We start from the raw sequence: 24,931 nt of genomic DNA, 5'->3' as shown, positions 1-24,931 counted from the left end.
ACTCTTTCTTCTGCTACATATCCATTTAACCTGCTTATTCCATTATGTTGGATCAGTACCTCCAGAAGCAGAACATTTGTTGTGCGCACCGGAGTTGTCCTTTTTCTAGTTTCCAGACCATGGGTGAGACAGAAAAGTAGGCTGACTGCAGAAAGACAGGCAGAACAAGCCCATTCAACAAGTAAACATAAGTACAACTCATATTTGGGGCAAAAAATTGTGGGACATTGCACTTAGTGGCAAAACGCTAATTGACCCAAGTGGGATGGACTTGACCACAAAAATACATATTAAAATCTACAGTAGTTAGACACAGTACAACATTGTTATTTCTTTTACATCAAAAGAGAAAAAAATAAAAAGGAAGCCAAGTGGCCACAGCTAGTGGCATTGAATAAATAACAAAGTTTCTGCTCTCTGCTAGCTCTCTGATTGTAGCCACAATTAACCAATGAACACTATTCCCAGAGCTGTGAAAATTCCCCTGGGAATGACCATGCTAGAGTAAGCAAAAGAAGACATGTTGGCTTACCCTTAGTCAAAAACATAGAAAGAATATCCATTTTTACCAAATGGAAACGGACATCAGTATTTTCAGGCTGAATCATAGAGGTTGCAGTGGGCAAAAAAAAAAAAAAATACTCCATGAAACAAATTCCTAGCTCCCCTCAAATTTTCCCTTCAGTAAAAGCTTGACAATAGAGAAGTCTAGCAGCATACTTTAGCATGATCTGAGACAGGATGAAAAGCTAGTTCCAGAGCTTTGTAGGCGCCACTGACAATGCTGTACCTCCAGTCCAACAAAGACGTGTCTGTTGGTTTTGATCATCTTTGATGTACTTCTCAGTTAAAAAAGAAAGAGGATGTGACCCTAAGCAAAGGTAATAACCTTTGTACAAAATATGCCTTGTAAGGTATCATTTGAAAACTAATAACTTGCTGGTCAATAACATCATGGTGAAATAAATATAGCAACATCATATGTAAACCTTTATAAATATTCCCTTTATAAAATGTCACTAGCATATGTTCAAGATCAGATGCCCTTGCCTTGGTAAAGTTGTTCAATGGGTCTGTCCCGGAGAAAAGAATGCAGCTCTTCTTCGAGTTTTTGCTATGTCGATTCCATTCTAGGTGTGTGCGCACGCACATGCACAGCCGTCGGAGATTTTTGACTTAGCAGTACCCATGGGGTCGGCTGTAGCACCCTCTTGAGTGTCACGCTTATGCAATTGTACATTAGGCACTGCCAACCCTACGCCCTCTCAGTACCTTCTTACCAACCGCGATGGTTGGTCAGAGCACTTTGTCTTGCATCGCAAGAGCATTAGCGGTCCATTGTTCTGTCTCCTTTGTTAGTTGAAAGGTACTTAGTTAGACCTTTATGTTAAGTGTTAGAGTAGTTGTTTAGGAGTTAGAGTCCCGGCTGGGACTTCACCTCAGAGCGGGGCATGCCCCATTCCCCAGACTCTAAGCCATACTCATCGTGCAGTCAGATGATGCCCACTAGAGACCCCCATGAGAGCTGTTTAAAGCATTTGGGGGGAGTCCCACAGAAAGGACCAACGCAGGATCTGCAAAAACTTTCGCCCTTGAACTCAGAAGGAGCAGGATATCTGCTTGAGGGCCCTCCTCATAGAGACTGTGCTTTGTCCTACATTGGAGCCCTTTCGATTGGACACCACGCCTGGCACCTCAGTGTTGGCACACAGCACACCACCAGCACTGCAGCTCCATTCCCCATCCCCGGTGCCTAAGAAGCAGTCAAAGTCGATGGGCCCACCAGCACCTCCGAAAAAGGGGGCTTCGGGCAAAGGACCTGTGTCAGGCTACATGCCCACACTGCAGCTGCTCCTGGGTACCGCTGCGGTAGGACCAGGTAGTCTAGCCAGGGTCCCGCCTCCAACTCCTGGGAGCAACAAGGGGTCCCAGCCCCTAGCAGGGTCCAGCAGCCAAAAAGCAAGCAGGCTGACTGGCACTGCAGAAAACGAGCCAGGTGACAGACCCGGCCAATGCCCTGGCATCTACAGGCAAGCTGGTTATGGGACTGTCCCCTAAAGCAATGGAGCATCCCTGATTCCCATATTGCAAGCATCGGTCACCATCACCATGACCTTGGACCCTTGCACCACAGCCTTGGTCCCCGATTAGAAAACACAGGTCCCTGACACCAAGATCTCCACCTGCAAGGCACGGGATACCTGAATCATGATGCTGATCCTCGTACCCATGGTACCATTGGGCCTCCTGCCAGAGTTTGCCCTGGTGCATATCATCATCGCCTAGGTGGTCTCCCAGGCGTTGATCCCCCAGGTGCATGATTGTTCCTGGTTGTGGACTCACAGAACTGGTCTCTGGCTCCCCAGTACCGCTCTTCGGGCAGGCACCATCCTGGCCTTCTCCTTACTCGTCACAGATGAGGGTCAGTTGGCAGACTCAAGCATCTAAGGCTTCGCCCTGGTCACCAGAAGGGCAATGGTCCGACCCTGAAGAGGAGGTCAGCCCTTTGCCTATAAAAGGCAAATCTCCACTGTCCCACGAGACCGGCACGGCTTCGGAAGTGGCACCGTGGAGTCAAGGGCAGTGGCCTGCTAAGTGGCAGAACTGGAATCTGTGGGGTGTACCTGTTATGCTGGTCCCATACTCCCATCGTTCCTCCCAGGCCTCATCAGACAAGCTGCCCCTGGCACAGCTGGCACCCTAGTCAGAGCACGGTGACAAATCTGGTGTGGGGGTAACACAGTAGACCCCAATATCCAAGGAGCTGTCCCCAGATAAACAAGGGGAAGCAGCCTCTCCCCCTGCTGTGCAGTCATCTTCATCATCTCTGGACGAAGCGGTGGTGGGCCCCTCGCAAACGAGCAGCCCCCTTGACGACTTCAAGGAGTATCAGGCCCTGCTCAAAAGGGTGGCTGCCAACCTGAAGTTGGAGGTCAAGGAACTAGTGGAGGAGTCCAACCTCTCTAATATTATACTCTCCTCCACCCCGGCCAGGGTCACGTTTCCCGTCCTCCCAAGCATCCTTAAAATTGCCAAGTCTGTGTGTCAGACCCCCTCTTCCATCTTGCCTAACTCCAAGAAGGTGGGAAAGAAGTACTATGTCCACACAAATGGGTTTGAGTACCTCTACACCAGGTGGGCAAACTACGGCACGCGGGCCACATCCAGCCTGCGGGACCCTCCTGCCTGGTCCCTGAGCTCCTGGCCTGGGAGGCTAGCCCCCGGCCCCTCTTCTGCAGTTCCCCCTCCCCAGCAGCCTCAGTTTACTGCATCGCTGGCACAATGCTCTGGGCGGCTGGGCAGCACAGATGCAAAGCCTCGGCCTGACCAGGTCCTCTGTGCTGTGCAGTGGCATGGCTGGCTCCAGCTAGGTTGTGTGGCTGCCTGTCCTGGCACTCTGGGTGGCGTGGCTGTAGCGCCACCAGCCACCGGTGCTCCAGGCAGCACGGTAAGGGGTCAGGGAGCAGGGGTGAGGGGGGTTGGATAGAGGGCAGGGGAGTTCGGGGCGGTGGTCGGGGGTGGGGGTGTGGATGGGGGTGGAGTGATCAAGGGTGGGGAACAGGGGTTTAATAGGGGCAGGGGTCCCGGGAGGGCAGTCAGGAAGGAGAGGGGGGTTGGATGGAGTGGCAGGGGGCAGTCAGGGGCAGGGGTTCTGGAGGCAGTCAGGGGACAGGGAGAAGGGGTGGTTGGATGGGGCAGTGGTCCCGGAGGGGCAGTCAGAATGAGAGGAGGGGTTGGATAGGGTGGCGGGGGGGGCATCAGGGCCGGGGGGGTCTGGGGCGGTCGGGGACAGGGAGCAGGGGGTGGTGGACAGGGCAGGAGACCCGGGGGTGGGGGAGTCAGGGGGTGAGACGCATGGGGGTCAGATAGGAGGCCGGGGGCTCAGCCACGCCTGGCTGTTTGGGGAGGCACAGCCTCTCCTAACCGGCCCTCCATACAATTTTGGAAATCCGATGTGGCCCTCAGGCCAAAAAGTTTGCCCGCCCCTCCAGCAGAATCCCTGGTCAACGAAAGGGACCAGCAGGGACAGGCGAGTGGCACACTGAAAGATAAAGACACCAAGAGGCTGGATTTGTTTGACAGGAAAATTTATTCAACACCCAGCCTGCAATTTCAGGTATTTAACCATCAGGCCCTGCTAGGCACATACAACTTCAACCGGTGGGACTCCATCAGCAAGCTGAAGGAGGACCTACCACAGGACCAAGCCCAGGAGTACGTCGCCTTGGTGGACGAGGGCAAAATGATGGTGAGAGGCTCCCTCAAGATGTCCTGGGACGCTATGGACTCTGTGGTCAGGGAAGCCACCTCCGCAGTGGTCATGAGGCACAGCTCCTGGTTACAGTCCTCTGGGCTGTCCCAGGAGATGCAGACTACCCTTCGGGACCTTCCATTTGAGGGAGCAGGGCTCTTTTCAGAGCTGACTGACTCATAGCTCCATGGCCTTGAAGACTCCTATTCCACCCTCCGTTCTTTGCACCTTCACAACCTTTCGGCAGGCTAGAAAGCCTTTCTATCCCCTGCCTCTGTTGAGGTCCTGGGGTATCCGCCGGTCCAGCTCCTATAAAAAGAATGGCGACAAAGGATTTAAATAGCGCCATCCTTCATCTTCCCATTCCTCCACCCAGTCTCGTTCTTCCAGAGGTCAAGGAAGCCAGAATCAGGTGTTTTGAGGATGCGCCCAAGGATGGCACCCCAGTCACTTTCCCAGGACCCCCTGCTCTTTCCTCAACCGTCTTAGGACTATACAAGAGAAGGGCAAAGAAAAGCCCCAAATTACCTTTTAAATGTATTCTTCTGAAGGATACCTCCAGGCAAAAATCTTTCACCTAAGACGACAAAGGTACCAGCTCTTTGATTTTGAGGGGATAGATGTTGACACAGGGGTTCAGTCAGCCATCTTGATGGAAATGTGGTGAGGATTTTATCTTGAACCAAGTCTAGCTTGTTAAGTTAGTTACTAGAAAGCATTCTATCTTGTAACCATTTCTGACTTTAATACTTGTACTCAAAATTTATTTCTTTGGAATGAAATAAAGTAGCTTTATTTTTAATCTAAACCAATTGAGTGCTGTGTTTGAACTGAACTATTTGGTAAATCCTGTTAAGATAGCAAGTTATTGGGTATTGATTCTTTTTAAAGGATCAACAAACCTTAACATTCCTCTGATTGTCCCAGGCCAGGGCTGCACATTTTGGGAAAACAGGGTTGTGAAGAGTCACCTGACCAGTTGTTAACCGAGGCTAATGAAGATCAGTGGAAATCTGTGGTAGCATTGGACATGTGCTACCTAATACACAGCTATAGAGTGCATGCTTGTTGTGGATATGGGCATCCCACACAGAGAGCTATAGTAGGAAGGCATTTTGAGGCACTCAGGGTAATTGGTCATACAATTCTTCACTGGTCTGGATTGCACCTCAGAATGTAACAGAGAAGTCCTGCTATTTTTAAAATAAGGAATATTTTTAAAAAACATGACTAGAATCTTGTTTCTTTTCCCCTCACCCTCTATTCCCAAATCTCCATGCATCCATGTTCTGTTGCTGCAGTCTAACTGGAAAACAAAAGCATATATGCCTTTTCTGAGTGATGGTTCATTGCAGATCTATATGCATGTGAGAAACATTAGTGAAGAATGATCTACAGATGAGTTTTAAATAACTATTCAACTTATTTCTTTTCTGAATTTGGAAATTTCATCACAATTTGAAAAACATGACACAGTGTCTGAAACAGGACACTGTACAAGATGCAGTGTACTTTTGCATTCAAAAAGTTACATTAGTTCATTAAAATTGAATTCATTAATTGACTCTGGCAGTCAGTTACATCGTCTAAATGTTTTGGTATATTGAACTGGGAGCAAGATATGTACTAATAAACAGTATATGCATTTTTTCAATATCTGAATAGGCAAAAATATAAACCCTTGCAGGAGAGCCCATTCTTTTCTGTGTTGTATGTTGTTAGCACTAGAGTGAATATGTCCTGGAGAATCAAAATTTTGTGCCATTTGATGACTTTATTCTATGTGAAATGTGTTGATGGTCTCCATACAGGTCCTAGAAGATAGATGTCAACATCACACATATTACCATCAGTTATCAATCCTTTTGACAGTTCGAGAAGTGCTCTGCAATGTTCTGTGAATAAACAGAAAAATCCCACTTTGCAGTACTGTAATCTAGAACATCATAAGCATTAAATTTACGGGGGAAAGCCATGAGAAATGCAAATGATCAGGGAGAAAAAACAACTTTAAAAAAAGAAATAAATTGAACTCTTTTCAGACTATTTGAAAACATGTGCATGCTTACCAAACTTTCTAAGACACAAAACTGTTCCAGTAGCCTCTAGCAATGGAAACTTTCTAGTGAGATTATTGAAGTGAGATGATCAGATTAGAAAAAGTTAAACATGTTCCAGCATTACAAATAACTTTTATTTTTGTATAGTGCCTAGAAGCCATAGTCATGGACCAGGCACTGTACAAACTCAGAACAAAAAAGGTGGCTCCTGCTTCAAATAGTTTCCAATATAAATAAAACATGAGATGAGATGGTTGCAGTGCGGAGTACAACAAAACAGTGAGACAATATTGGTCAACACAATAAGTGGTAGTCTCAGCACACCAATGGCCTATTGTTGTCAGGTATTTTTGTAGACATCACAGGAGAGTTGAAAAGAGGGTTTTGAAGAATGATGAGGTAGCTTTGCAAATGTTAGTAGGGAGCTGTTCCCAACAGACAGCTGCAGCGGCACAGGAGCCAGCAAACTGAGCTGTAAACAGGGGAGTTTCAGTGGGAGTTTGTATTGTGGTGCTTGTTTGGGCTTGGTTTTTGCTGTGGGTGGTGGTGTTTTGGTGTGGTTTGTGTTTCCCAGATTAACAGGATTTAGGTGGGGAGGCTATGACAGATACAGAGGCAGCAGCGGGAGTGACCCATGTAGTGGAAGACACAACGAAGATTACTGGATGTGGAAGCTGCGGTATGCACATGATCCTGGAGGGGGTACCTGGAAAGAGTTTTGTCTGCATGAAGTGCCGTCTGATAGAGCTGATGGAAGAGAAGATCCTAGGACTGGAGATGCAGGTGGAAAGTCTGGTTGAGTTTAGAAGGGGGTTTGAGCAGATTATGGAGCAAAGACATGAGGGAGCTGAAGGGAAAAGCTCCGACTTGCAGATGGAAGGAGGACTGAAGAATTCTGAGGGGAGACTGCTGGGTGAAGAAATTGGACAGTGGAAGCATGTGACTAAGAGAACCAGGCAGAGGAAAAGACTGGCTAGTGAAGGAGAAATAGAGCTCAAGAACAGGTTTGCAGAGTTGGAAAATGAAGAAGGGGCTCAGCAGGTAGTCACTGAAGGTGGAAGGGCAAAGAAGAAGAGAAGAGCAGCTAGTCCTTTAGGAAAAGGGGAAGAGTCAATGGAGACTACACCAAATATGAGCTCCAGGAGGATACAGGATGGGTTGAAGAGGATTAAAAGGGAGAATAGGAATGGAAAGAACTTGCAGCCAGAGGGAACAGGGAATAGACCGGAGAATCGCACTGTCACCAGGAAAAGGCAGGTCTACGTGATCGGGGACTCCTTACTGAGAAGAATAGACAGGCCTGTAACCAGAGCTGATTTAGAGAATAGAAGGGTATGCTGTCTTCCAGGTGCTAAGATATGGGATGTGGACCTGAGGTTGAAAAGGATCCTGAAGGCAGCGGGAAAGAATTCACTGATTGTCCTTCATGTGGGAACAAATGATACCGGTAGATTCTCACTGGAACGTATCAAGGGAGACTATGCCAGGCTGGGGAAGACTCTTAAGGAAATCGAGGCTCAGGTGATCTTCAGTGGGATTCTGCCTGTTACTAGAGAAGGGCAACAAAGGTGTGAAAAGATTATGACTATCAACAGATGGCTCAGGCAGTGGTGCTATGAGGAGGGCTTTGGGATGTATGGCCACTGGGAGGCATTCATGGACAGAGGACAGTTCTCTCGGCATGGACTTCATCTGAGTTGGGAAGGAAATAGACTTCTAGGATGGAGGCTGGCACAACTGATTAAGAGAGCTTTAAACTTGGAATTTGGGGGAGATGGTTGGGAGATGTCCAGGTAATCTCCACACTGGATTTTAGCATTGAGAAGGAAGAAAACAAAGTAAGAAGGGATACAGCCATGGGTAGGAGAATGGACATAAGGAGGAAGGGCAGTGTGGATACCAGTCTAATAGGGAAGTGGATTGGACTAAAGAATTTATGGATCTAAAGGCAGAAGAGGCCTGGGATTACTTCAAGTCAAAGCTGCAGAAGCTATCGGAAGCCTGCATCCCAAGAAAGGGGAAAAAATTCATAGGAAGGAGTTGTAGACCAAGCTGGATGAGCAAGCATCTCAGAGAGGTGATTAAGAAAAAGCAGAAAGCGTACAGGGAGTGGAAGATGGCAGGGATCAGCAAGGAAAGCTAACTTATTGAGGCCAGAACATGGAGGGATAAAGTGAGACAGGCTAAAAGTCAGGTAGATTTGGACCTTGCAAAGTGAATTAAAACCAATAGTAAAAGGTTCTATAGCCATATAAATAAGAAGAAAACAAAGAAAGAAGAAGTGAGACTGCTAAACACTGAGGATGGAGTGGAGGTTAAGGATAATCTAGGCAGGGCCCAATATCTAAACAAATACTTTGCCTCAGCCTTTAATAAGGCTAATGAGGATCTAGGGATAATGGTAGCATGACAAATGGGAATGAGGATATGGAGGTAGATATTACCATATCTGAGGAAGAAGCGAAACTCGAACAGCTTAATGGGACTAAATCGGGCAGCCCAGATAATCTTCATCCGAGAATATTAAAGGACTTGGCACATGAAATTGTAAGCCCATTAGCAAGAATTTTTAAGGAATCTGTAAACTCAGGGGTTGTACCATATGACTGGAGAATTGCTTACATAGTTCCTTTTTTTAAGAAAGGGGGAAAAAGTGATCCAGGTAACTATAGGCCTGTTAGTTTGACATCTTTAGTATGCAAGGTCTTGGAAAAGAAATTGAAGGAGAAAGTAGTTAAGGACATTGAGGTCAATGGTAAATGGGACAAAATACAACATGGTTTTACAAAAGGTAGATCGTGCCAAACCAACCTGATCTCCTTCTTTGAGAAAGTAACAGATTTTTTAGACAAAGGAAACGCAGTGGATCTAATTTACCTAGATTTCAGTAAGGCGTTTGATATGGTGCCACATGGGGAATTATTAGTTAAATTGGAAAAGATGAGGATCAATATGAAAATTGAAAGGTGGATAAGGAATTGGGTAAAAGGGAGACTACAGTGGGTCATACTGAAAGATGAACTGTCAGACTGGAGGGAGGTTACCAGTGGAGTTCCTCGGGGACTGGTTTGGGGACCAATCTTATTTAATCTTTTTATTACTGACTTCGGCACAAAAAATGGGAGTGTGCTAATAAAGTTTGCGGATGATACAAAGCTGGGAGGTATTGCCAATTTAGAGAAGGACCGGGATATCATACAGGAGGATCTGGATGACCTTGTAAACTGGAGTAATAATAATAGGATGAAATTTAATAGTGAGAATGCAGGGTCATGCATTTAGGGATTTATAACAAGAATTTTAGTTATAAGCTAATTTATAACTAAAGGGATGCATCAATTAGAAGTAACAGAGGAGGAGAGGGACCTTGGAATATTGGTTGACCACAGGATGACTATGATGACAATGTGATATGGCCGTGAAAAAAACTAATGCATCAGGCGAGGTATTTCCAGTAGAGATAAGGAGGTGTTAGTACCATTATACAAGTCACTGGTGAGACCTCATCTGGAATACTGCATGCAGTTCTTGTCTCCCATGTTTAAGAAGGATGAATTCTAACTTGAACAGGTACAGAGTAGGGCTACTAGGATGATCCGAGGAATGGAAAACCTGTTTTATGAAAGGAGACTCAAGGAGCTTGGCTTGTTTAGCCTAACCAAAAGAAGGTTGAGGGGAGATATGATTGCTCTCTATAAATATATCAGAGGGATAAATACCAGAGAGGGAGAGGAATTATTTAAGCTCAGTACCAATGTGGACACAAGAACAAATGGATATAAATTGGCCATCGGGAAGTTTAGACTTGAAATTAGATGAAGGTTTCTAACCATCAGAGGAGTGAAGTTCTGGAATAGGCTTCCAAGGGAAGCAGTGGGGGGCAAAAGACCTATCTAGCTTCAAGATTAAACTCGATAAGTTTATGGAGGAGATGGTATGATGGGATAACATGATTTTGGCAATTAATTGATCTTTAACTTTTCATGGTAAATAGGCCCAATGGCCTGTGATGGGATGTTAGATGGGGTGGGATCTGAGTTACTACAGAGAATTCTTTCCTGGGTATCTGGCTGGTGAATCTTGCCCACATGCTCAGGGTTCAGCTGATCGCCATATTTGGGGTTAGGAAGGAATTTTCCTCCAGGGCAGATTGGAAGAGGCCCTGGAGGTTTTTCTCCTTCCTCTGTAGCATGGGGCATGGATCACTTGCTGGAGGATTCTTTACACCTTGAAGTCTTTAAACCATGATTTGAGGACTTCAATAGCTCAGGCATAGGTGAGAGGTTTATTGCAGGAGTGGGTGGGTGAGATTCTGTGGCCTGCATTGTGCAGGAGCTCAGACTAGATGATCATAATGGTCCCTTCTGACCTTAATATCTATGAGTCTATGAGTCTAACTGTGAGGGGCATCATGGGATAAAGGACAAAGGTGTCTGTTTGAAACATTTAACAAGTGGTGATGGAGACTGGCATCATGGATCAATGGGAGGTTGGGGGTCAACATTTTGATACTGATTGAGAGATGCTAGCTAGTATGGGATTAGGCCCTGAAAGGCTTTGAAAGTGAAAACTAGCATCTGATGTTTGATGTAATAGAGAAGGGGAAACTGGTGGAGGAATGTTAAGAGACAGATGACATAAACAGGTTAAGAGAATGATCTTTGCAGCAATATTCTGAATGGATGTAAGTGAGACAAGACTCATTTATCAAGGCCAAATAAAAACATATTGTGGTAATCAAGATGTGAGATGATAAGAGTTTTAGCCATGTGGCTGAATAGAAAAGGCCATATCTTCTGATGCAAAAACAATAAGCAAGATTTAGACATAGCCTGGATGTGAGGTTCTAGAGAGATGTCATAGATGAAGATGATGACCATGTTAGACTTCTGTTTCAGGGAGGATAGTGGTGGTTTGCCCAATGATTGTGGGGGGAGATAAGAACCTCTTAGTTGGGTCCACTTGTGTGTCTTTCAAAAGTTTTCAGTAGAAGTGAGGTCAAAAATCTTGATGCCAAAGAAATAATTATTGGAAAATGGAGAGAAGTGTTGATAAAGGTCAAATTCTGGGTAAATACCACAATGTTAACAAGCAAAAGACTTGTAGTACATCTGAATATTAAACATTTATAGAGAACCTTCAAGACATCTAAACTACTGAAGGTAATCAATGGCTTGATTTAATTTGAGCAATTTGTTCTTACCCCCCCCCCCCACCAACAACCTGGAAAGGTAAGATCAGAGAAGCTTGTCTTGTGCAAGGAACAGGAGTTATTTTGTTATGACAACATATCATGCCTCTATAGACTGTAACAAGATCAAGATGTTTGATCTTCCCTAGTGGAAAACACAAAGTAAGAGCTTGGACCATGTTTAACAAATCCTGTACTGCAAGATGTGGTAGATCCCAGAGGTATGATCCTTGCCATATTTATAGGAGCAGTACACCTCTGGATGAACACTGGCCTGGATCCGCCCTCTCATAAAAGTAACTGTAAATGTGAGGAGAAAGGGCTGTGGTGAAGAGGAAAATTCTGAAATACTTCTCTTGTGAAGAACATTCATTTGGGGGTTAGGGAAAGTTCCATTTTAATTGACTAAGCAGCGGTTCTTTCACAAGAACATCTAAATCCCATAGTACCTGAATAAGTCAAAAGCCATCTGTATGGAGACACTGTGAACCTGTTGACTTGTGGTATTCATCTTTGAACCAGGCTCATTTGAAAGTGAAAACAGGCAAATTTTCACTAAAAATGTGATATCTGATTTTTCTCTGGAAAATACTATTTAAAAAGTTATAAATTTCCTGTGCAGGAACATCAGGTTTTGCATTGAAACATGCCTGGCCACTGTATAAATCCATGATACATCCACACCTTGAATACTGTGTGAAGTTCTGGTCACCCCCATCTTATATATAAGAAATGGAAAAGGTAAAGAGAGGAGCAGCGAAAATGAGTAACAGTATGGAACAGTATCCATATGAGGAGAGATTAAAAAGACTGGGACTGTTCCGCTGGGAAGAGAGACAGCTGAGGGGTGTGGGATATGAATCATGAATGGTGTGAGAAAATGAACAAGGAAGTACTATTTACCCTTTCACATAACACAAGAAGCGGGGTCACCCAATGAAATTAATAGGCAGCAGATTTAAAACTAACAAAAGGAAGTACTTCTTCACATGACGCACAGTCAACCTGCGGAACTCATTGCCAGGGGATGTTGTGAAGGTCAAAAGAATAACTGGGTTCAAAAAGAATTAGATAAGTTCATGGAGAATAAGTCCATCAGTGGATATTAGCCAAGATGGTCAGGAATACAACCCCATGTTCTGGGTGTTCCTATGCCTCTGACTACCAAATGCTGGGACTGGAGGATGGGGGGTGGATCACTGGAGGATGGGGGATTTCCCTGTTCTGTTCATTCCCTTTGAAGCATCTGGCATTGGCCACTGTTGGAAGACAGGATATTGGGCTAGATGGACCATTGGTCTGACCCAGTACAGCCATTTTTATGAGGAAAATCAAGCCACTTTGTGGAGATGATATACAGTAAAACCATTTTGAACAATGAAATTACTTGGAGTAAAATTTCCAGCTTTTTTAAAAATTATGTTTAGCTTGCTTATTTCAACACACTGCTACAAATTAGTCCTCAGTGGAAAGTACAAAAGATTCTCCATAATTACGGACCTCTGAACTCAAACTTAAACCACCATACCACAGGCAGAGTTGCTCCTGTTGTTGTAAGGGTGCTTATGAAAAAGGTTTAAAGTAACTGAAAAGACTATCTTGAGGTTTCCTAGTTCTTACTTTTGAAAAATAGCTCTGTCAAATTTGCAGTCTTGACAAACGAAAACATTTTTGGTCAGGGTTTTTTTTGTTTTTGTGTTTTTTTTTCCTGGTTGCTAAACCTTATATCTGAAAATAAAGATTTCTGCTTTGCTATCAGCATTAACACTGTGGAATCAGAATTTGTTTGCCTGTTCTGTTGAGGATGTGTGGGACAGAACAGAATCCAGCTTACTCTAACATAGCTATAATGACACGTCTGTGCTTGCCAGAAGCTGGGAATGGGCGATTGGGAATGGATCACTTGGTGATTCCCTGTTCTGTTCATTCGCTCTGGGGCACCTGGCATTGGCCACTGTCAGAAGACAGAATCCTGGGCTAGATGGACCTTTGGTTTGACCCAGTAGGGCTGTTCTTATGACAGTAGTAAATACTTGACTTTGTCAGAAACCTGAGGAAATATAAGAAGATTAGATATTGTTAGAAGCATATATGCAACAGGAAGTGGTTAGTTTAGCAAGGGTAGTTTTCTGACTATAACCATGCTTTAAAATTGACTCTTGTAACAAACTTTTTGTATATATTTAGAGATGAACTCTTCTGGAAGAATAAATGTAGCTAGCAAAATTGAACTCTAAGAATAAATATTTTTGTTTATACACTAGTTTGTCTCATTCTTAATCACAATGCAGACATGAAATAATTCATATTCACATAAGTAGTACTATTTAATAAGACTTATTTGTATAAATTAACTACTGGAGGATCAGGCCCTTAGCCTGGAAATGTTTCCTTGATCATCACCTTGGATAGAGAAAATGTTCACGTTGCATACACTAATATGGAAATACTGTGAGTCAGAAGCTCCAGAATTGGATTTTTACTCATAACAATTTGATTTATGTCACAATATACCAGGAAGGAACTTCCTTTAAGTTACTGTTATGTTTCATAGCTAGAATGTTCTTTTTTTTTTTTAGCTGTATCCGGAAATACATCTCTCACATTATGATAATCTTTCATCAGCTGATTTTGAACATTTTTGGAACAGACAATATACTGTATCAGAGACAGAGAAAGGAGATAAATACAGTTTTTAACTCTGATAGGCTGGTGGGTGTTGCTATTTTCTATATCTTTAAAATCATTGCATCTCTGAGACAAGAATGGAGGTGATTCAGACGTTTAAATGTGCCATAATTATTGCAATTTTATCAGTTTTAGGAGGAAGCTATACTTGAGGCAAGCAATTCTGCACTTACAAGAGTTTTTTACTTAGCTGTATTTTTGTAGCACAGCAATGCCTTTTTATATGAATTGATTTCCATGAGTATTTCTCATCTTGTATAGAGCTTTAGCTTTCAGATAAATTAATTGCCCATGATTCTGCTGGAATAGTCAGTCAGGATTTATAGCTCTTATCTTCTGATTGTACATAACCTGTTTGTCACCATGCTTCCTCTATGTCACCTTATTCCATTCAAAAGCCTATCACTGCTTGAGAAATTTACATCTAATCTCCCATCACCTCTCAATCGCAATGGTGTCTTCTGTCATCTGTAATCTACTCAGGCCTGTCTAATTCAGTCTGTGCTGCTAAAACATTCCAACTAACTACACTTTCTATATTCAGGAAGAGAGTACTACCTTATCCTTAAAGGGTTTTCAGAGATTCTGAAGATGACATGTTTTTTTTCTTCCTCTATCCTTCATGGAGGGAAGCAAAGAAGAAACGGAAGGTGTGTGTATGTGATAGACAGAGAGAGAGAGAGACTGAATGTATTTATATTCATTTTTGTGAGGGCCATAAACTGTAAAGGTATTTTGTATGCCATTATCTGTATATTTGTAATCAATATAATATTTAAGCATATTACATAAATAACTAAGAGTTACCACTTTCTAGATAGAAGATAAAAACATAATCACACACTTTACAAGTAAAATCAGAGTCTTAGTTTTGTGAGGACCATAACTTTATACACATTTGTCTGTAACAGCTGTGTGGGTGGGTGTGAGGGGAGAATACAGACTCTATTCTACCTGATGTGGGGGAAAGGGCACAATGGAGACTTCAAGCCGCCTTAGCGCTTTCACATATTCCTGAGTTGGCCAGGAGTAACTCAATATACTATTCCACTGAACACATGTGTTTCTAGTGGGGTCCTACTGGGATTGGTTCTTGGTCCTTTAACTTTTTTATTAATTAACTGGATGGAAAACTTAAAAACACTGATAAGTTTGCAGATGACACACAAATCGGGGGAGCAGTAAATAATGAGGATATGTCACTGATTCAGAGTGATCTGGATTTCTTGGTATGCTGGCCTCATGCAAATAATATGCATTTTAATATGGCTAAATGTATACATCTAGAACAAAGACTGTAATCCCTACTTAAAAGATGGGGGACTCTAGCCTGGAAGAAGTACCCTGAAAAAGATTTGGGGCTCATGATGGATAATGCAACACTCTGGCATTATCCTTGGATACATGAACAGGGAATCTCTAGTACGAGTCAAGAGGTTATTTTATTTCTGTATTTAGATTTGGGGCAACTGTTGATGGAATACTGTGTCCATTTCTGCTTTCTGCAATTGAAGAAGGATATTGATAAATTAGAGAGGGTTCAGAGAAAAGCCACAAGAATGATTAAAAGATTAGAAAACATGCCTAGACTCAAGAAGCAAAATCTATTTACCTAACAAAAAAGCTTAAGGAGCAACTTTATTGGTCTATAACAGGGGTTCCCAAACTTGGTTCATGGCTTGTTCAGGGTAATACCCTGGCTGGCCGTGAGATACTTTGTTTACCTGAGCGTCCACAGGTACGGCCTCTTGCAGCTCCCAGTGGCTGCGGTTTGCCGATCCTGGAAGTGGTGGCCCGGCCTGCGCCGCTTCCTGCAGCTCCCATTGGCTGGGAAGGGTGAACTGTGGCCATTGGGAGCTGCAAGCAGCTGTACCTGTGGACACCCAGCTAAACCGTCTTGCGGCCCGCCAGGGGCTTACCCTGAACAAGCCGTGAACCAAGTTTGGGTACCCCGGTCTATAAGTACCTACATGAGGAAAAATAATGGGCTCCTCAGTCTAGCAGAGAAAGGTATAACACAATCCAATGGCTGGAAGTTGACGCCATCCAAATTCAGACCAGGAATACTGTGTATATTTTAATGGTGAGAGTAATTAATCATTGGAATAATTTATCATGGGTTGTGGTGGATTATGTGTCACAGACAATTTCTAAATCAAGATTGGATGTTTTCTAAAATATAAGCTTTAGGAATTATTTTGGGGAGGTTCTTTGGCCTATGTTATACAGAAGGCAGGCTAGATTATCACAATGGGCCCTTCTGGCCTGGGAATCTATGAAACAAATGTATATTAAGATGCAGTTTGTTGTCTTTATTTGTATTACCGTCCTGAAAAATATATTGAGCATATAGATAATGTTCCTCTTGTAGAACTCGAAGTGTGGATGGCTGAATAATCATTTACTTAGTTTTAAGACTAACTGTTCTTTTTGTTTCTCCTTCTTCTTTTTTAATTCTGACTGCAGTGAGTCAAGGTGGAGATGCTGTCACATCTGACATGTGTCCTGATCCTGGAATTCCTGAGAATGGGAAGAGGGCAGGCTCTGACTTCAGGTAGGAACTGCATGTGTGTTGAAGTGGAAGGGGCTTTTAGGTGTAAGGTAAACTACAGATGGATGCAGTTTGCATAAAAGCTACAAAAGAGGCCATTTCTGAAAGTTGCTAGAAGAGGCTCCAATTCTTGCAGAGTTTGAGCAAGAGTCTCAAACTGGGTCTGTTTTTAGGTTTCTGGGAAATACAGTGCATTATGGTGGAGATTTTGTAGAATATACCTAAGTGTCCCCATTGTAAATGGAAAGGAACACTGTCAGCGCCCACAACTTGGTCTTTGTTAAAAGTTAGAATCAAGTAGTGTCCTCCAGGTTTTAAATGCTACTTAGCAACACAAAAGATTAATTATCATTGAATGGATTGTCAAGAAATATTGTACTTCCCACTTCTGCTTCACCAAAACTATTTTTTAAAATAAATACTACTTCACAAAAAGCCGAAGGAACTCACACAAACACCAAAAACATGCTTTTAACTCTGTTGATATTAGTAGGTTTCAGAGTAACAGCCGTGTTAGTCTGTATTCACAAAAAGAAAAGGAGTACTTGTGGCACCTTAGAGACTAACCAATTTATTTGAGCATAAGCTTTCGTGAGCTACAGCTCACTTCATCGGATGAAGTGAGCTGTAGCTCACGAAAGCTTATGTCAAATAAATTGGTTAGTCTCTAAGGTGCCACAAGTACTCCTTTTCTTGTTGATATTAGTGACACTGATAGACTGATAAAGCAAACAAAGCTTCTGTCATAGGGCAGCCCCGCCTGGAGCACCCGCTGTGGCAAGCCACTGAATGACATATGTGCTCGGTCTCCCCTCTCTGGTAACCCAATATCTTCACTTCAGAATCTTCTCTTTCAATAATGCCCCTTCTTGGGGCTGGTTTATTGTTAAAACCTTATACAAAAATTGTCCATAATAAAGGTCCCAGCATAAAATCAATTAATTACCCCAAGTACAAATTTAAGTTCAGCTCACATCTTGTCCCACAGTACCCCATGTATCACATCTTGGCACCTTTGACCATGTCAAGACTCTGTCAGTCTTCTTCTGTCCCTGGACAGCTACCCCAGTCCTTCCCGCTGAAGTGCAACTCCAGTCTTCCCAGTGGGAACCCCCACAGACTCTTTGCTGGGAGCATCCTTGCCAGGACGGCACTCCCACTCTCCTCGACCCTGTCATAGTTCCTAGGGGTTCAGGTCTCCTGTCCCGGAGACATCAATAGGCAAGTTCCTCTGCTGCTCCCTTGTCTTAGCTCCAGCTCTTTGGCTTAGAGCCAGCAGGCAAATCCTTCTACTGTTCCCTGACCTTCATCCTTCTGGTCCTGGCTTGGGGATACCCCTCTTGCTGCATTGCTGCCATTAGCCTTCCCCTGGGACCACAATCAATCTCCTGACTCTCTCACCTCCTGTCCTTCTCCTGGTTGACCCAGGCCCTGACTCCCTGGATGCCTCCAGCTCAGTAGGTCTCCCCACCTAGAGCTCTTTTAAGCTCAGTTAATTGGTGCGTACTGATAAGGCATGGGTGCACTGGCCTTGCTCCCTCTGAAAGGGGCCGTGTCACCCTGTGACAATGACTGTAAGTGGGGGGGGTCTCCAATTTTAAGGAAAAATACAAAAATGTATATTGCACATATAAAATAAACATGAAAGAAGCTGCAATTATTTCAATTTCCTATCTGCAGTCCTCCCACTAACTAACTCTTCTAAAGCAGCTTTGACTGAGATGTACTTTTCTCACCCTGCTGTGCATGCAAAGGATAGAGAAGGGGAATGAGAAAGGGTGTGAAAGGAAAGAAGATAGTGGGGAGTGGATGAGAAAGCTGGTAAGGTAAAGCTACTGGGAAGGCCAGGCAACATGATAGGATGAGTGTTTGGGACATTCCACTATGAGAACTTGTAAGTGACTGTAATATACAGTTACTTCTACATAATAGTTATAGGTTTATCTTAAAATGGATACTGTAATTTAAAATACAATACATTAAAAAATTAAACAAATCTGGTTGATTATTTCAATCAGCCAAAACCAACCAACCAACCCCCCTGCCCCAAGTAGTGTTTTTTACCACTTAAAGGGACAAGAGCCAAAGGCTGTATGATGCTCACTAGAGACTTTGTTGCTATTGCTTTTACCTGGAAGGTGTTCAGATTCTAAGTTGCTCGGCAGAAAAAGTAGTTTCAGGAACTATAACTATCCCTTTCTGTCCACAGTGGGTTTTTTTTTTTTTTGGGGGGGGGGGGTTGGCTTTTCAATCCTTGTTTTACCATTTTTAAAAATATTTTTCTCCTCTGTTGCTGTGTGAAAGACCCCCCACAAATATGTTTCAAGACTGCCTCTGCAGGGCAAATATTATAGCTGAGAATATCCTAAGTCTTGTCAACTACACAGAGTATAATGTGACAGTATAGAGAAGCTCTTCCATTTTTCTTCTAGTCTATTTCAATTATAGTTGTGTTACTCCTAACCATCTCAGGTAAAATATTTGTAAACAGAAAAGTACATTTTAAGATTTTTGTATCAACTGAAGTGAAGCTCATTGTTACCATTTTGTTGAATGCTATAGATTGAAAAATTCTGATATGGTGGAAACAAACATGTTAGCTATCTTATTTTATATATTGTGGCTCACTGTGCTTTCAGTAGTTACAATATTAATGTTCTTCGAGTGCTTGCTCATGTCCATTCCATGTTAGGTGTGTGTGCTCGCCACATGCACCGGTGCCGGAAATATTTCCCTCAGCAATATCCGTAGGGGACCAGCTCTGGCACCCTCTGGAGTGGGGGCCACATGGAACCCTCAGTTCCTTCTTGCTGCCAGTGATGGTGCTGGAACGTCTTCTGCTTCGGCTAGCATTGTTTTATTCTCTGTCCTTGCGAACTTTGTAAAATCTGTAATATAGTTGAATGTAGTTAGAAATTGAATTAGTTTTCCTTAGTAGTAGTTCCTAAAGTCTTCATTAGTCCTAAATGGAACTTAGCCTGGGGACGGGGCATGCCCTGGTTCCCAGGCTTTAAGCCTTTGATCATTGCAAACAGCTAAAGACCATCAGTGATCCACACAGTAGCTGCCTAAGGTGCTTGGGCGAAGGGAACATAAGCAACAAATGTCGTCTTTGTACGTCCTTCAAACCCAGGACGAAAAAGGAGCGGGACAATCGCCTTAAAGCACTCCTGATAGAGTCGGCACTCACCCCATCATTGGAGCAACAGTCCGACTTGGCACTGAGCCGTGCAGCGTCAGTGCACAGTGCTCAGCTGGTGCTGTCCACAAGCCAGCACCAATCCCCCTCTGCGGCTCCAGTCAAGAAGTCTAAGAAGACAGGGATGGGAGATCTCCTACTGCCTTCAAGGGAAAGGAGAAGGCTGAGGGTGAGCCAAGACCCTGGTGGGGTGGTGGGCAGCTCAATGCCCCCTTCAGGAAGTCGGGCCCCAGCTCAATTTGAGCGGTGCAGCCCATCCCATAGATTGCCTGCGACTCCAGATAGCGGTACAGGCTTCCATCAGCTTCAGGTGCCGTTGAAGTCTGAAGCCCTACAGGCAGCTGAGGAGATCCTGATTCTTCTGGTGTCACCCACACTGGCTCCGGTGGTACCCCAGTCTTGCCTTGGGACCTCAACATATGTCTCTGCCTCAGCAACACCATAGAATCATAGAATATCAGGGTTGGAAGGGACCTCAGGAGGTCATCTAGTCCAACCCCCTGATCAAAGCAGGACCGATCCCCAATTAAATCATTTAAACCATTCCCCATATTGTGGGATGTCCCGCCACCACTCACCTGCCTGAAGCTGTCATGCCTCAGAGCCAGAGAGGCAGGCTCAGCAGAGCCCTGTTCAATCCCCAGACCTTGTGCACCGACAGCGGGATTCAAGGAGTATCTCACCAGTAGCCTGGCGCAGACCCACAGGGGCAGGCGCCTCCCGGCAGGATCACCAAGACTGACCCCTCGCGTTGCTGAGAGCTCAGTACAGATCCCGGGACTGACTGGGGGACTGAAGCCACCGGTCACCTGACTGTTGTCATTGGTATCCAAGACGGGGACCACCATGTTTGGGACATTCCTCCCGGAAATCGGCTTGTGATAGCTCCTGGTCCCGCTCAATGTCCCATTACCGGTCGGGTAGTGTAAGGCATAGATCGCCGGGTTTCTGATGCTGATCCACCAAACGCTATCAGTCCCTGAGGCCCTCAACCAAGACGTTTGTCTCACTCGGACAGATTTACCTCTAGGAACAGCGACTGGTACTAGTCAGATAAGAGCTGTTGCTCTGCCCAGTCATAGAATCATAGAAGATTAGGGTTGGAAGAGACCTCAGGAGGTCATCTAGTCCAATCCCCTGCTGAAAGCAGGGCCAATCCCCAACTAAATCATCCCAGCCAAGAGTTTGTCAATCCTGGTTGCTGGGTAGCTACTGCTCTGGCCATAGCTCTGGCATGGAGCAGGGTTCCCTAACTGTGGGGCAGCCTCTGGTGCCTGCAGTGCCACATACATCATCAGCACTGAAACCTGTCCTATGGCCCCAGGCACAGTGGTTGGCACCATGGTGCCCATGGAACCCCTGTGAGTTCACCCAGGCTTCCCAGGTTGCCTGCTCAGTGTCAGGAACCTCAGACAGGCCAGCAGCCTCAACATTCTGATCCCCTCCAGTGCCTGAGACTTGGGGGGAAGGATCCCATAGGTCCAGGAGGACCCAGGGGAACAGTCTGCTGGACCACTAATGGACGTTGAGGCTCCCGCAGTACCGGCATCATCCTCGTCATCGCCAAACAAGGCTATCACAGAGCCCCCTCACCCAGTTCCTCAGGATGGTGCTAAGGCACACCAGGAACTATTGAAGAGGGTCACATCTAACCTGGGGCTTCAGGCCGAGGAATTGAGGGAGACCTCGGACTTCCTGTTTGACATCCTCTGCTCCTTGGCTCCTGCAAAGATGATTTTACCCCTTCATGAGGGGGTATCAAAGATTACCACTGCCTTTTGGCAGACTCCCTCCTTGCCCCCATCTCCAAAAGGGACAAGCGCAATTACTTTGTGCCAACCAAGAGGCATGGGTATTTATATTCCCACCTGGCCCCCAATTCCCAGGTGGTTGAGGCACTTAACCACAGAGAGAGGCAAGGTCAACCCAGGGCGACCCCTAAAAACAAAGACTCAAGGAGGCTGGATTTTTTTGGACGCCAAGTTTATTCATCTTCCAGCCTGCAATTGAGAGTGGCCGATGACCAAGCCCTCCTTGGCCTCTATGATTACAACATGCGGCAGCCCATGGCAAAGTTCGAGGCTTTGCTCCCCAAAGGATCCAGGAAGGAATTTCAGGCGATCCTTGAGGAGGGTATAGCGGTAGCCAGAGCGGCCCTCCAGACAGCTTCAGATGTAACGGACTCTGCAGCCCGCACCATGGCCTCTGCCATCTCTATGCGGCGAGCTTCCTGGCTGCTCTTCTTGGGCTTGTCCACCGAGGCTTAGCAGTCAATACAGGACCTTCCCTTCAACATCCAGGCCCTATTTGCAGAACGGACTGATATCAAGCTGCACGGTTTAAAGGACTCCTATACCACCTGGAAAACTCTGGGGCTGTACGTCCCAGGCCCAGCACATAAGTGGTTCAAACTGCAACAGCCTCAGGGACCAGGGAGCCATCCTTGGCAGGACCCACCTCACAAGAAGGCCAAGAGCTATAAACGCTGACCAAGGCGTCCTCCTTCATCCCCTGCTCAGTCGGGCTCCATCTGAAATAAGCAAGAAACCAAGTGACCATTTTGAGGCTGCACCTGCACCCTACCAGCCTATTCCCCAGATCCATCTTCCCCAGTTTTTTTCCAACCACCTTTCCTTTTTTCTCCCTGCATGGACCACTATAACCTCATATGGCTGGGTCCTGAATACAGTGGCGCAGGGCTATACCCTCCAGTTTCTTTCTACCCCTCCCCAGCCCCCTTCTCCGTCCCCCTTCAGGGACCCTTCTCATGAGAGTCTCTCATGCAGGACGTTCAAGGGTTGCTGCAGTTGTGAACAGTGGAGGAAGTTCCTCTCAAGTGCAGGAACAGGGTGTTTTATTCCCAATACTTTTTTAATCTCAAAGGCCAAGGGCAGACTAAGTCCCATTCTGGACCTGCGAGACCTCAACAAGTACCTAAAAAAGCTGAAGTTCCACATCGTCTCCCTGGCCTATATCAACCCCTTCCTGGATCCGAGATACTGGTATGCTGTCCTTGACCTAAAGGACACATACTTCCACATAACGATCTTCCAAGGACATGGGTGTTTTCTTCGATCCATGCTCCTATTGGCCACTACCAATATACGGTCTTCCCATTTGGCCCGGCAACAGCACCAAAGACATTTACACACTGCATGTCGGTGGTGGCAGCTTCCTCAGGCACCAGGGTATCCAGATATATCCGTGCCTCGATCACTGGCTGGTAAAGGGCAGCTCCAGGTCTCAGGTCCAAAAGGATGTTGCGGTACTGCAAGCCACGTGCTGCTCTCTGGGCCTATTGGTGAATGACAAAAAGTCTACAGTAGTTCCAGTACAAAGTATAGAATTCATCGGGGCGGTGCTTGACTCGACCTGTGCGAGAGTGTTCCTGCCATTAGGAAGGTTTTGGACATTGTCAGACCTTATCACGGAGGTGTCCACGTTCCCCCGACTACAGCCAGGGCCTACCTGCATCTGCTGGACAACGTGGCAACTTGCACATACGTTGTCCACCATGCCAGGCTCCGGATGCAGCACCTGCAGCAATGGCTGGCGACGGTCTATTCCCAGTCCAGGGATCACCTGGAAAAGATCATTACCATCCCCCTGGTGATACTCACCCCGTTGTGATGGTGGACCGATCGTTAGACGGTCCTAGAGGGAGTTCTGTTCAACAACCCTCCTCACTCTGTTGAGTTATTATCAGACATCTCAGACCTCAGCTGGGATGTGCACCTTGGAGATCTCCAGACCTAGGGTATGTGGTCCCCAGAGGAGATAGCACTACACATAAACATCAAAGAACTCAGAGCGGTCTGCTTGGCATGTGGGGTCTTCCTGCCCCACCTATCGGGAAAGGTGGTGAAAGACCTAATGGACAACACAGCCTCGATGGTCTACATCAACAGGCAAGTGGGAGCATGCTTGTCGGCTCTCTGCCAAGAGGCACTCCATCTCTGGAACTTCTGCATCGACCATGAGATCCACCTGGAGGCTTGTCTCCTCCCTGGCATCAAGAGCATGCTAGCAAATCACCTCAGCAGGGCCTTCTCCTCTCACCACGAGTGGTCGCTCCACCTGGAAGTAGCCTACATGATCTTTCAGAGGTGGGAAACTCCAAGTGGACCTGTTCGCCACCAGGCAAAACTGAAAATGTCATTGGTTTTATTCTGGGCAAGGACTCCCTCTCCAATGCCTTCCTCATGTCGTGGTTGGAGAGCCCGATGTACACGTTCCCTCTAATTTCACTCATCACCAAGATCCTGGCAAAGATAGAGAGACAGGGCGCAGGTCATCATCATTGCCCCGGCACGGCCTTGCCAGAACTAGTCCGGCATTGTCATGAATCTAACAGTGGCTCTTCCTTGGCCCCTGCCCAACCAACTGGACCTGTTGTCACAGAACCACGCTCGGCTCTTACACCCCCAACCTTGCATCCCTCCACCTCTTGGCATGGATGCTGCGTGGCTGAACACAGAGCAGACCTGTTCAGAGGAGGTCCAGCAGACCCTTCTGGAAAGTAGGAAGCTCTCAACCAGACTGTCTTACCTGGCCAAGTGGACGAGGTTCTCACACTGGGTGGCATCTCTCCCTTGCGCTCTTCCATACAGTCTGTCTTAGACTACCTGCTTCATTTGAGGAACTAGGGCCTGGCACACTCTTCCATTAGAGTGCCTCTCATGGCCATATCTGCTTTTCACCCACCGATCCAAGGCCAGACAGTGTTTTCCCATGACATGAAAGTTAGATTCTTCAGAGGACTCGAGAGACTCTTCCCACAGGTGCAGACCCCTGTCCCGCAGTAGGATTTTAACTTGGTCCTCTCTAGGCTCATGGGCCCATCCTTTGAGACACTGGGCTCCTGCTCCCTTTCCCACCTGTCATGAAAAGTTGCTTTCCTGGTGGTGGTGACAGTGATGAGACAAGATTAAATCCTGGACCTCAGAACCGCCCTACACGGTCTTCTACGAAGACAAAGTTTAGCTGTGGC

At 45.6% G+C, this 24,931-nt stretch overlaps 1 protein-coding gene across 1 annotated transcript in view; it reads left to right on the top strand.

The window, feature by feature from the left end:
* Positions 1-24,931, top strand: part of CSMD1 (CUB and Sushi multiple domains 1) — a 1,960,312-nt gene that overhangs the window by 1,232,678 nt on the left and 702,703 nt on the right. Inside the window, exon 8 of the mRNA XM_074947791.1 lies at positions 16,658-16,745. Within this exon, the coding sequence (XP_074803892.1) occupies positions 16,658-16,745 (88 nt within the window). The remainder of the gene's footprint in view (positions 1-16,657; positions 16,746-24,931) is intronic.

Source organism: Natator depressus, chromosome 3, assembly GCF_965152275.1.
Source record: "Natator depressus isolate rNatDep1 chromosome 3, rNatDep2.hap1, whole genome shotgun sequence".
Classification (NCBI taxonomy): Eukaryota; Metazoa; Chordata; order Testudines; family Cheloniidae; genus Natator; species Natator depressus.
This window is presented reverse-complemented; position numbering and strand designations above follow the sequence as displayed.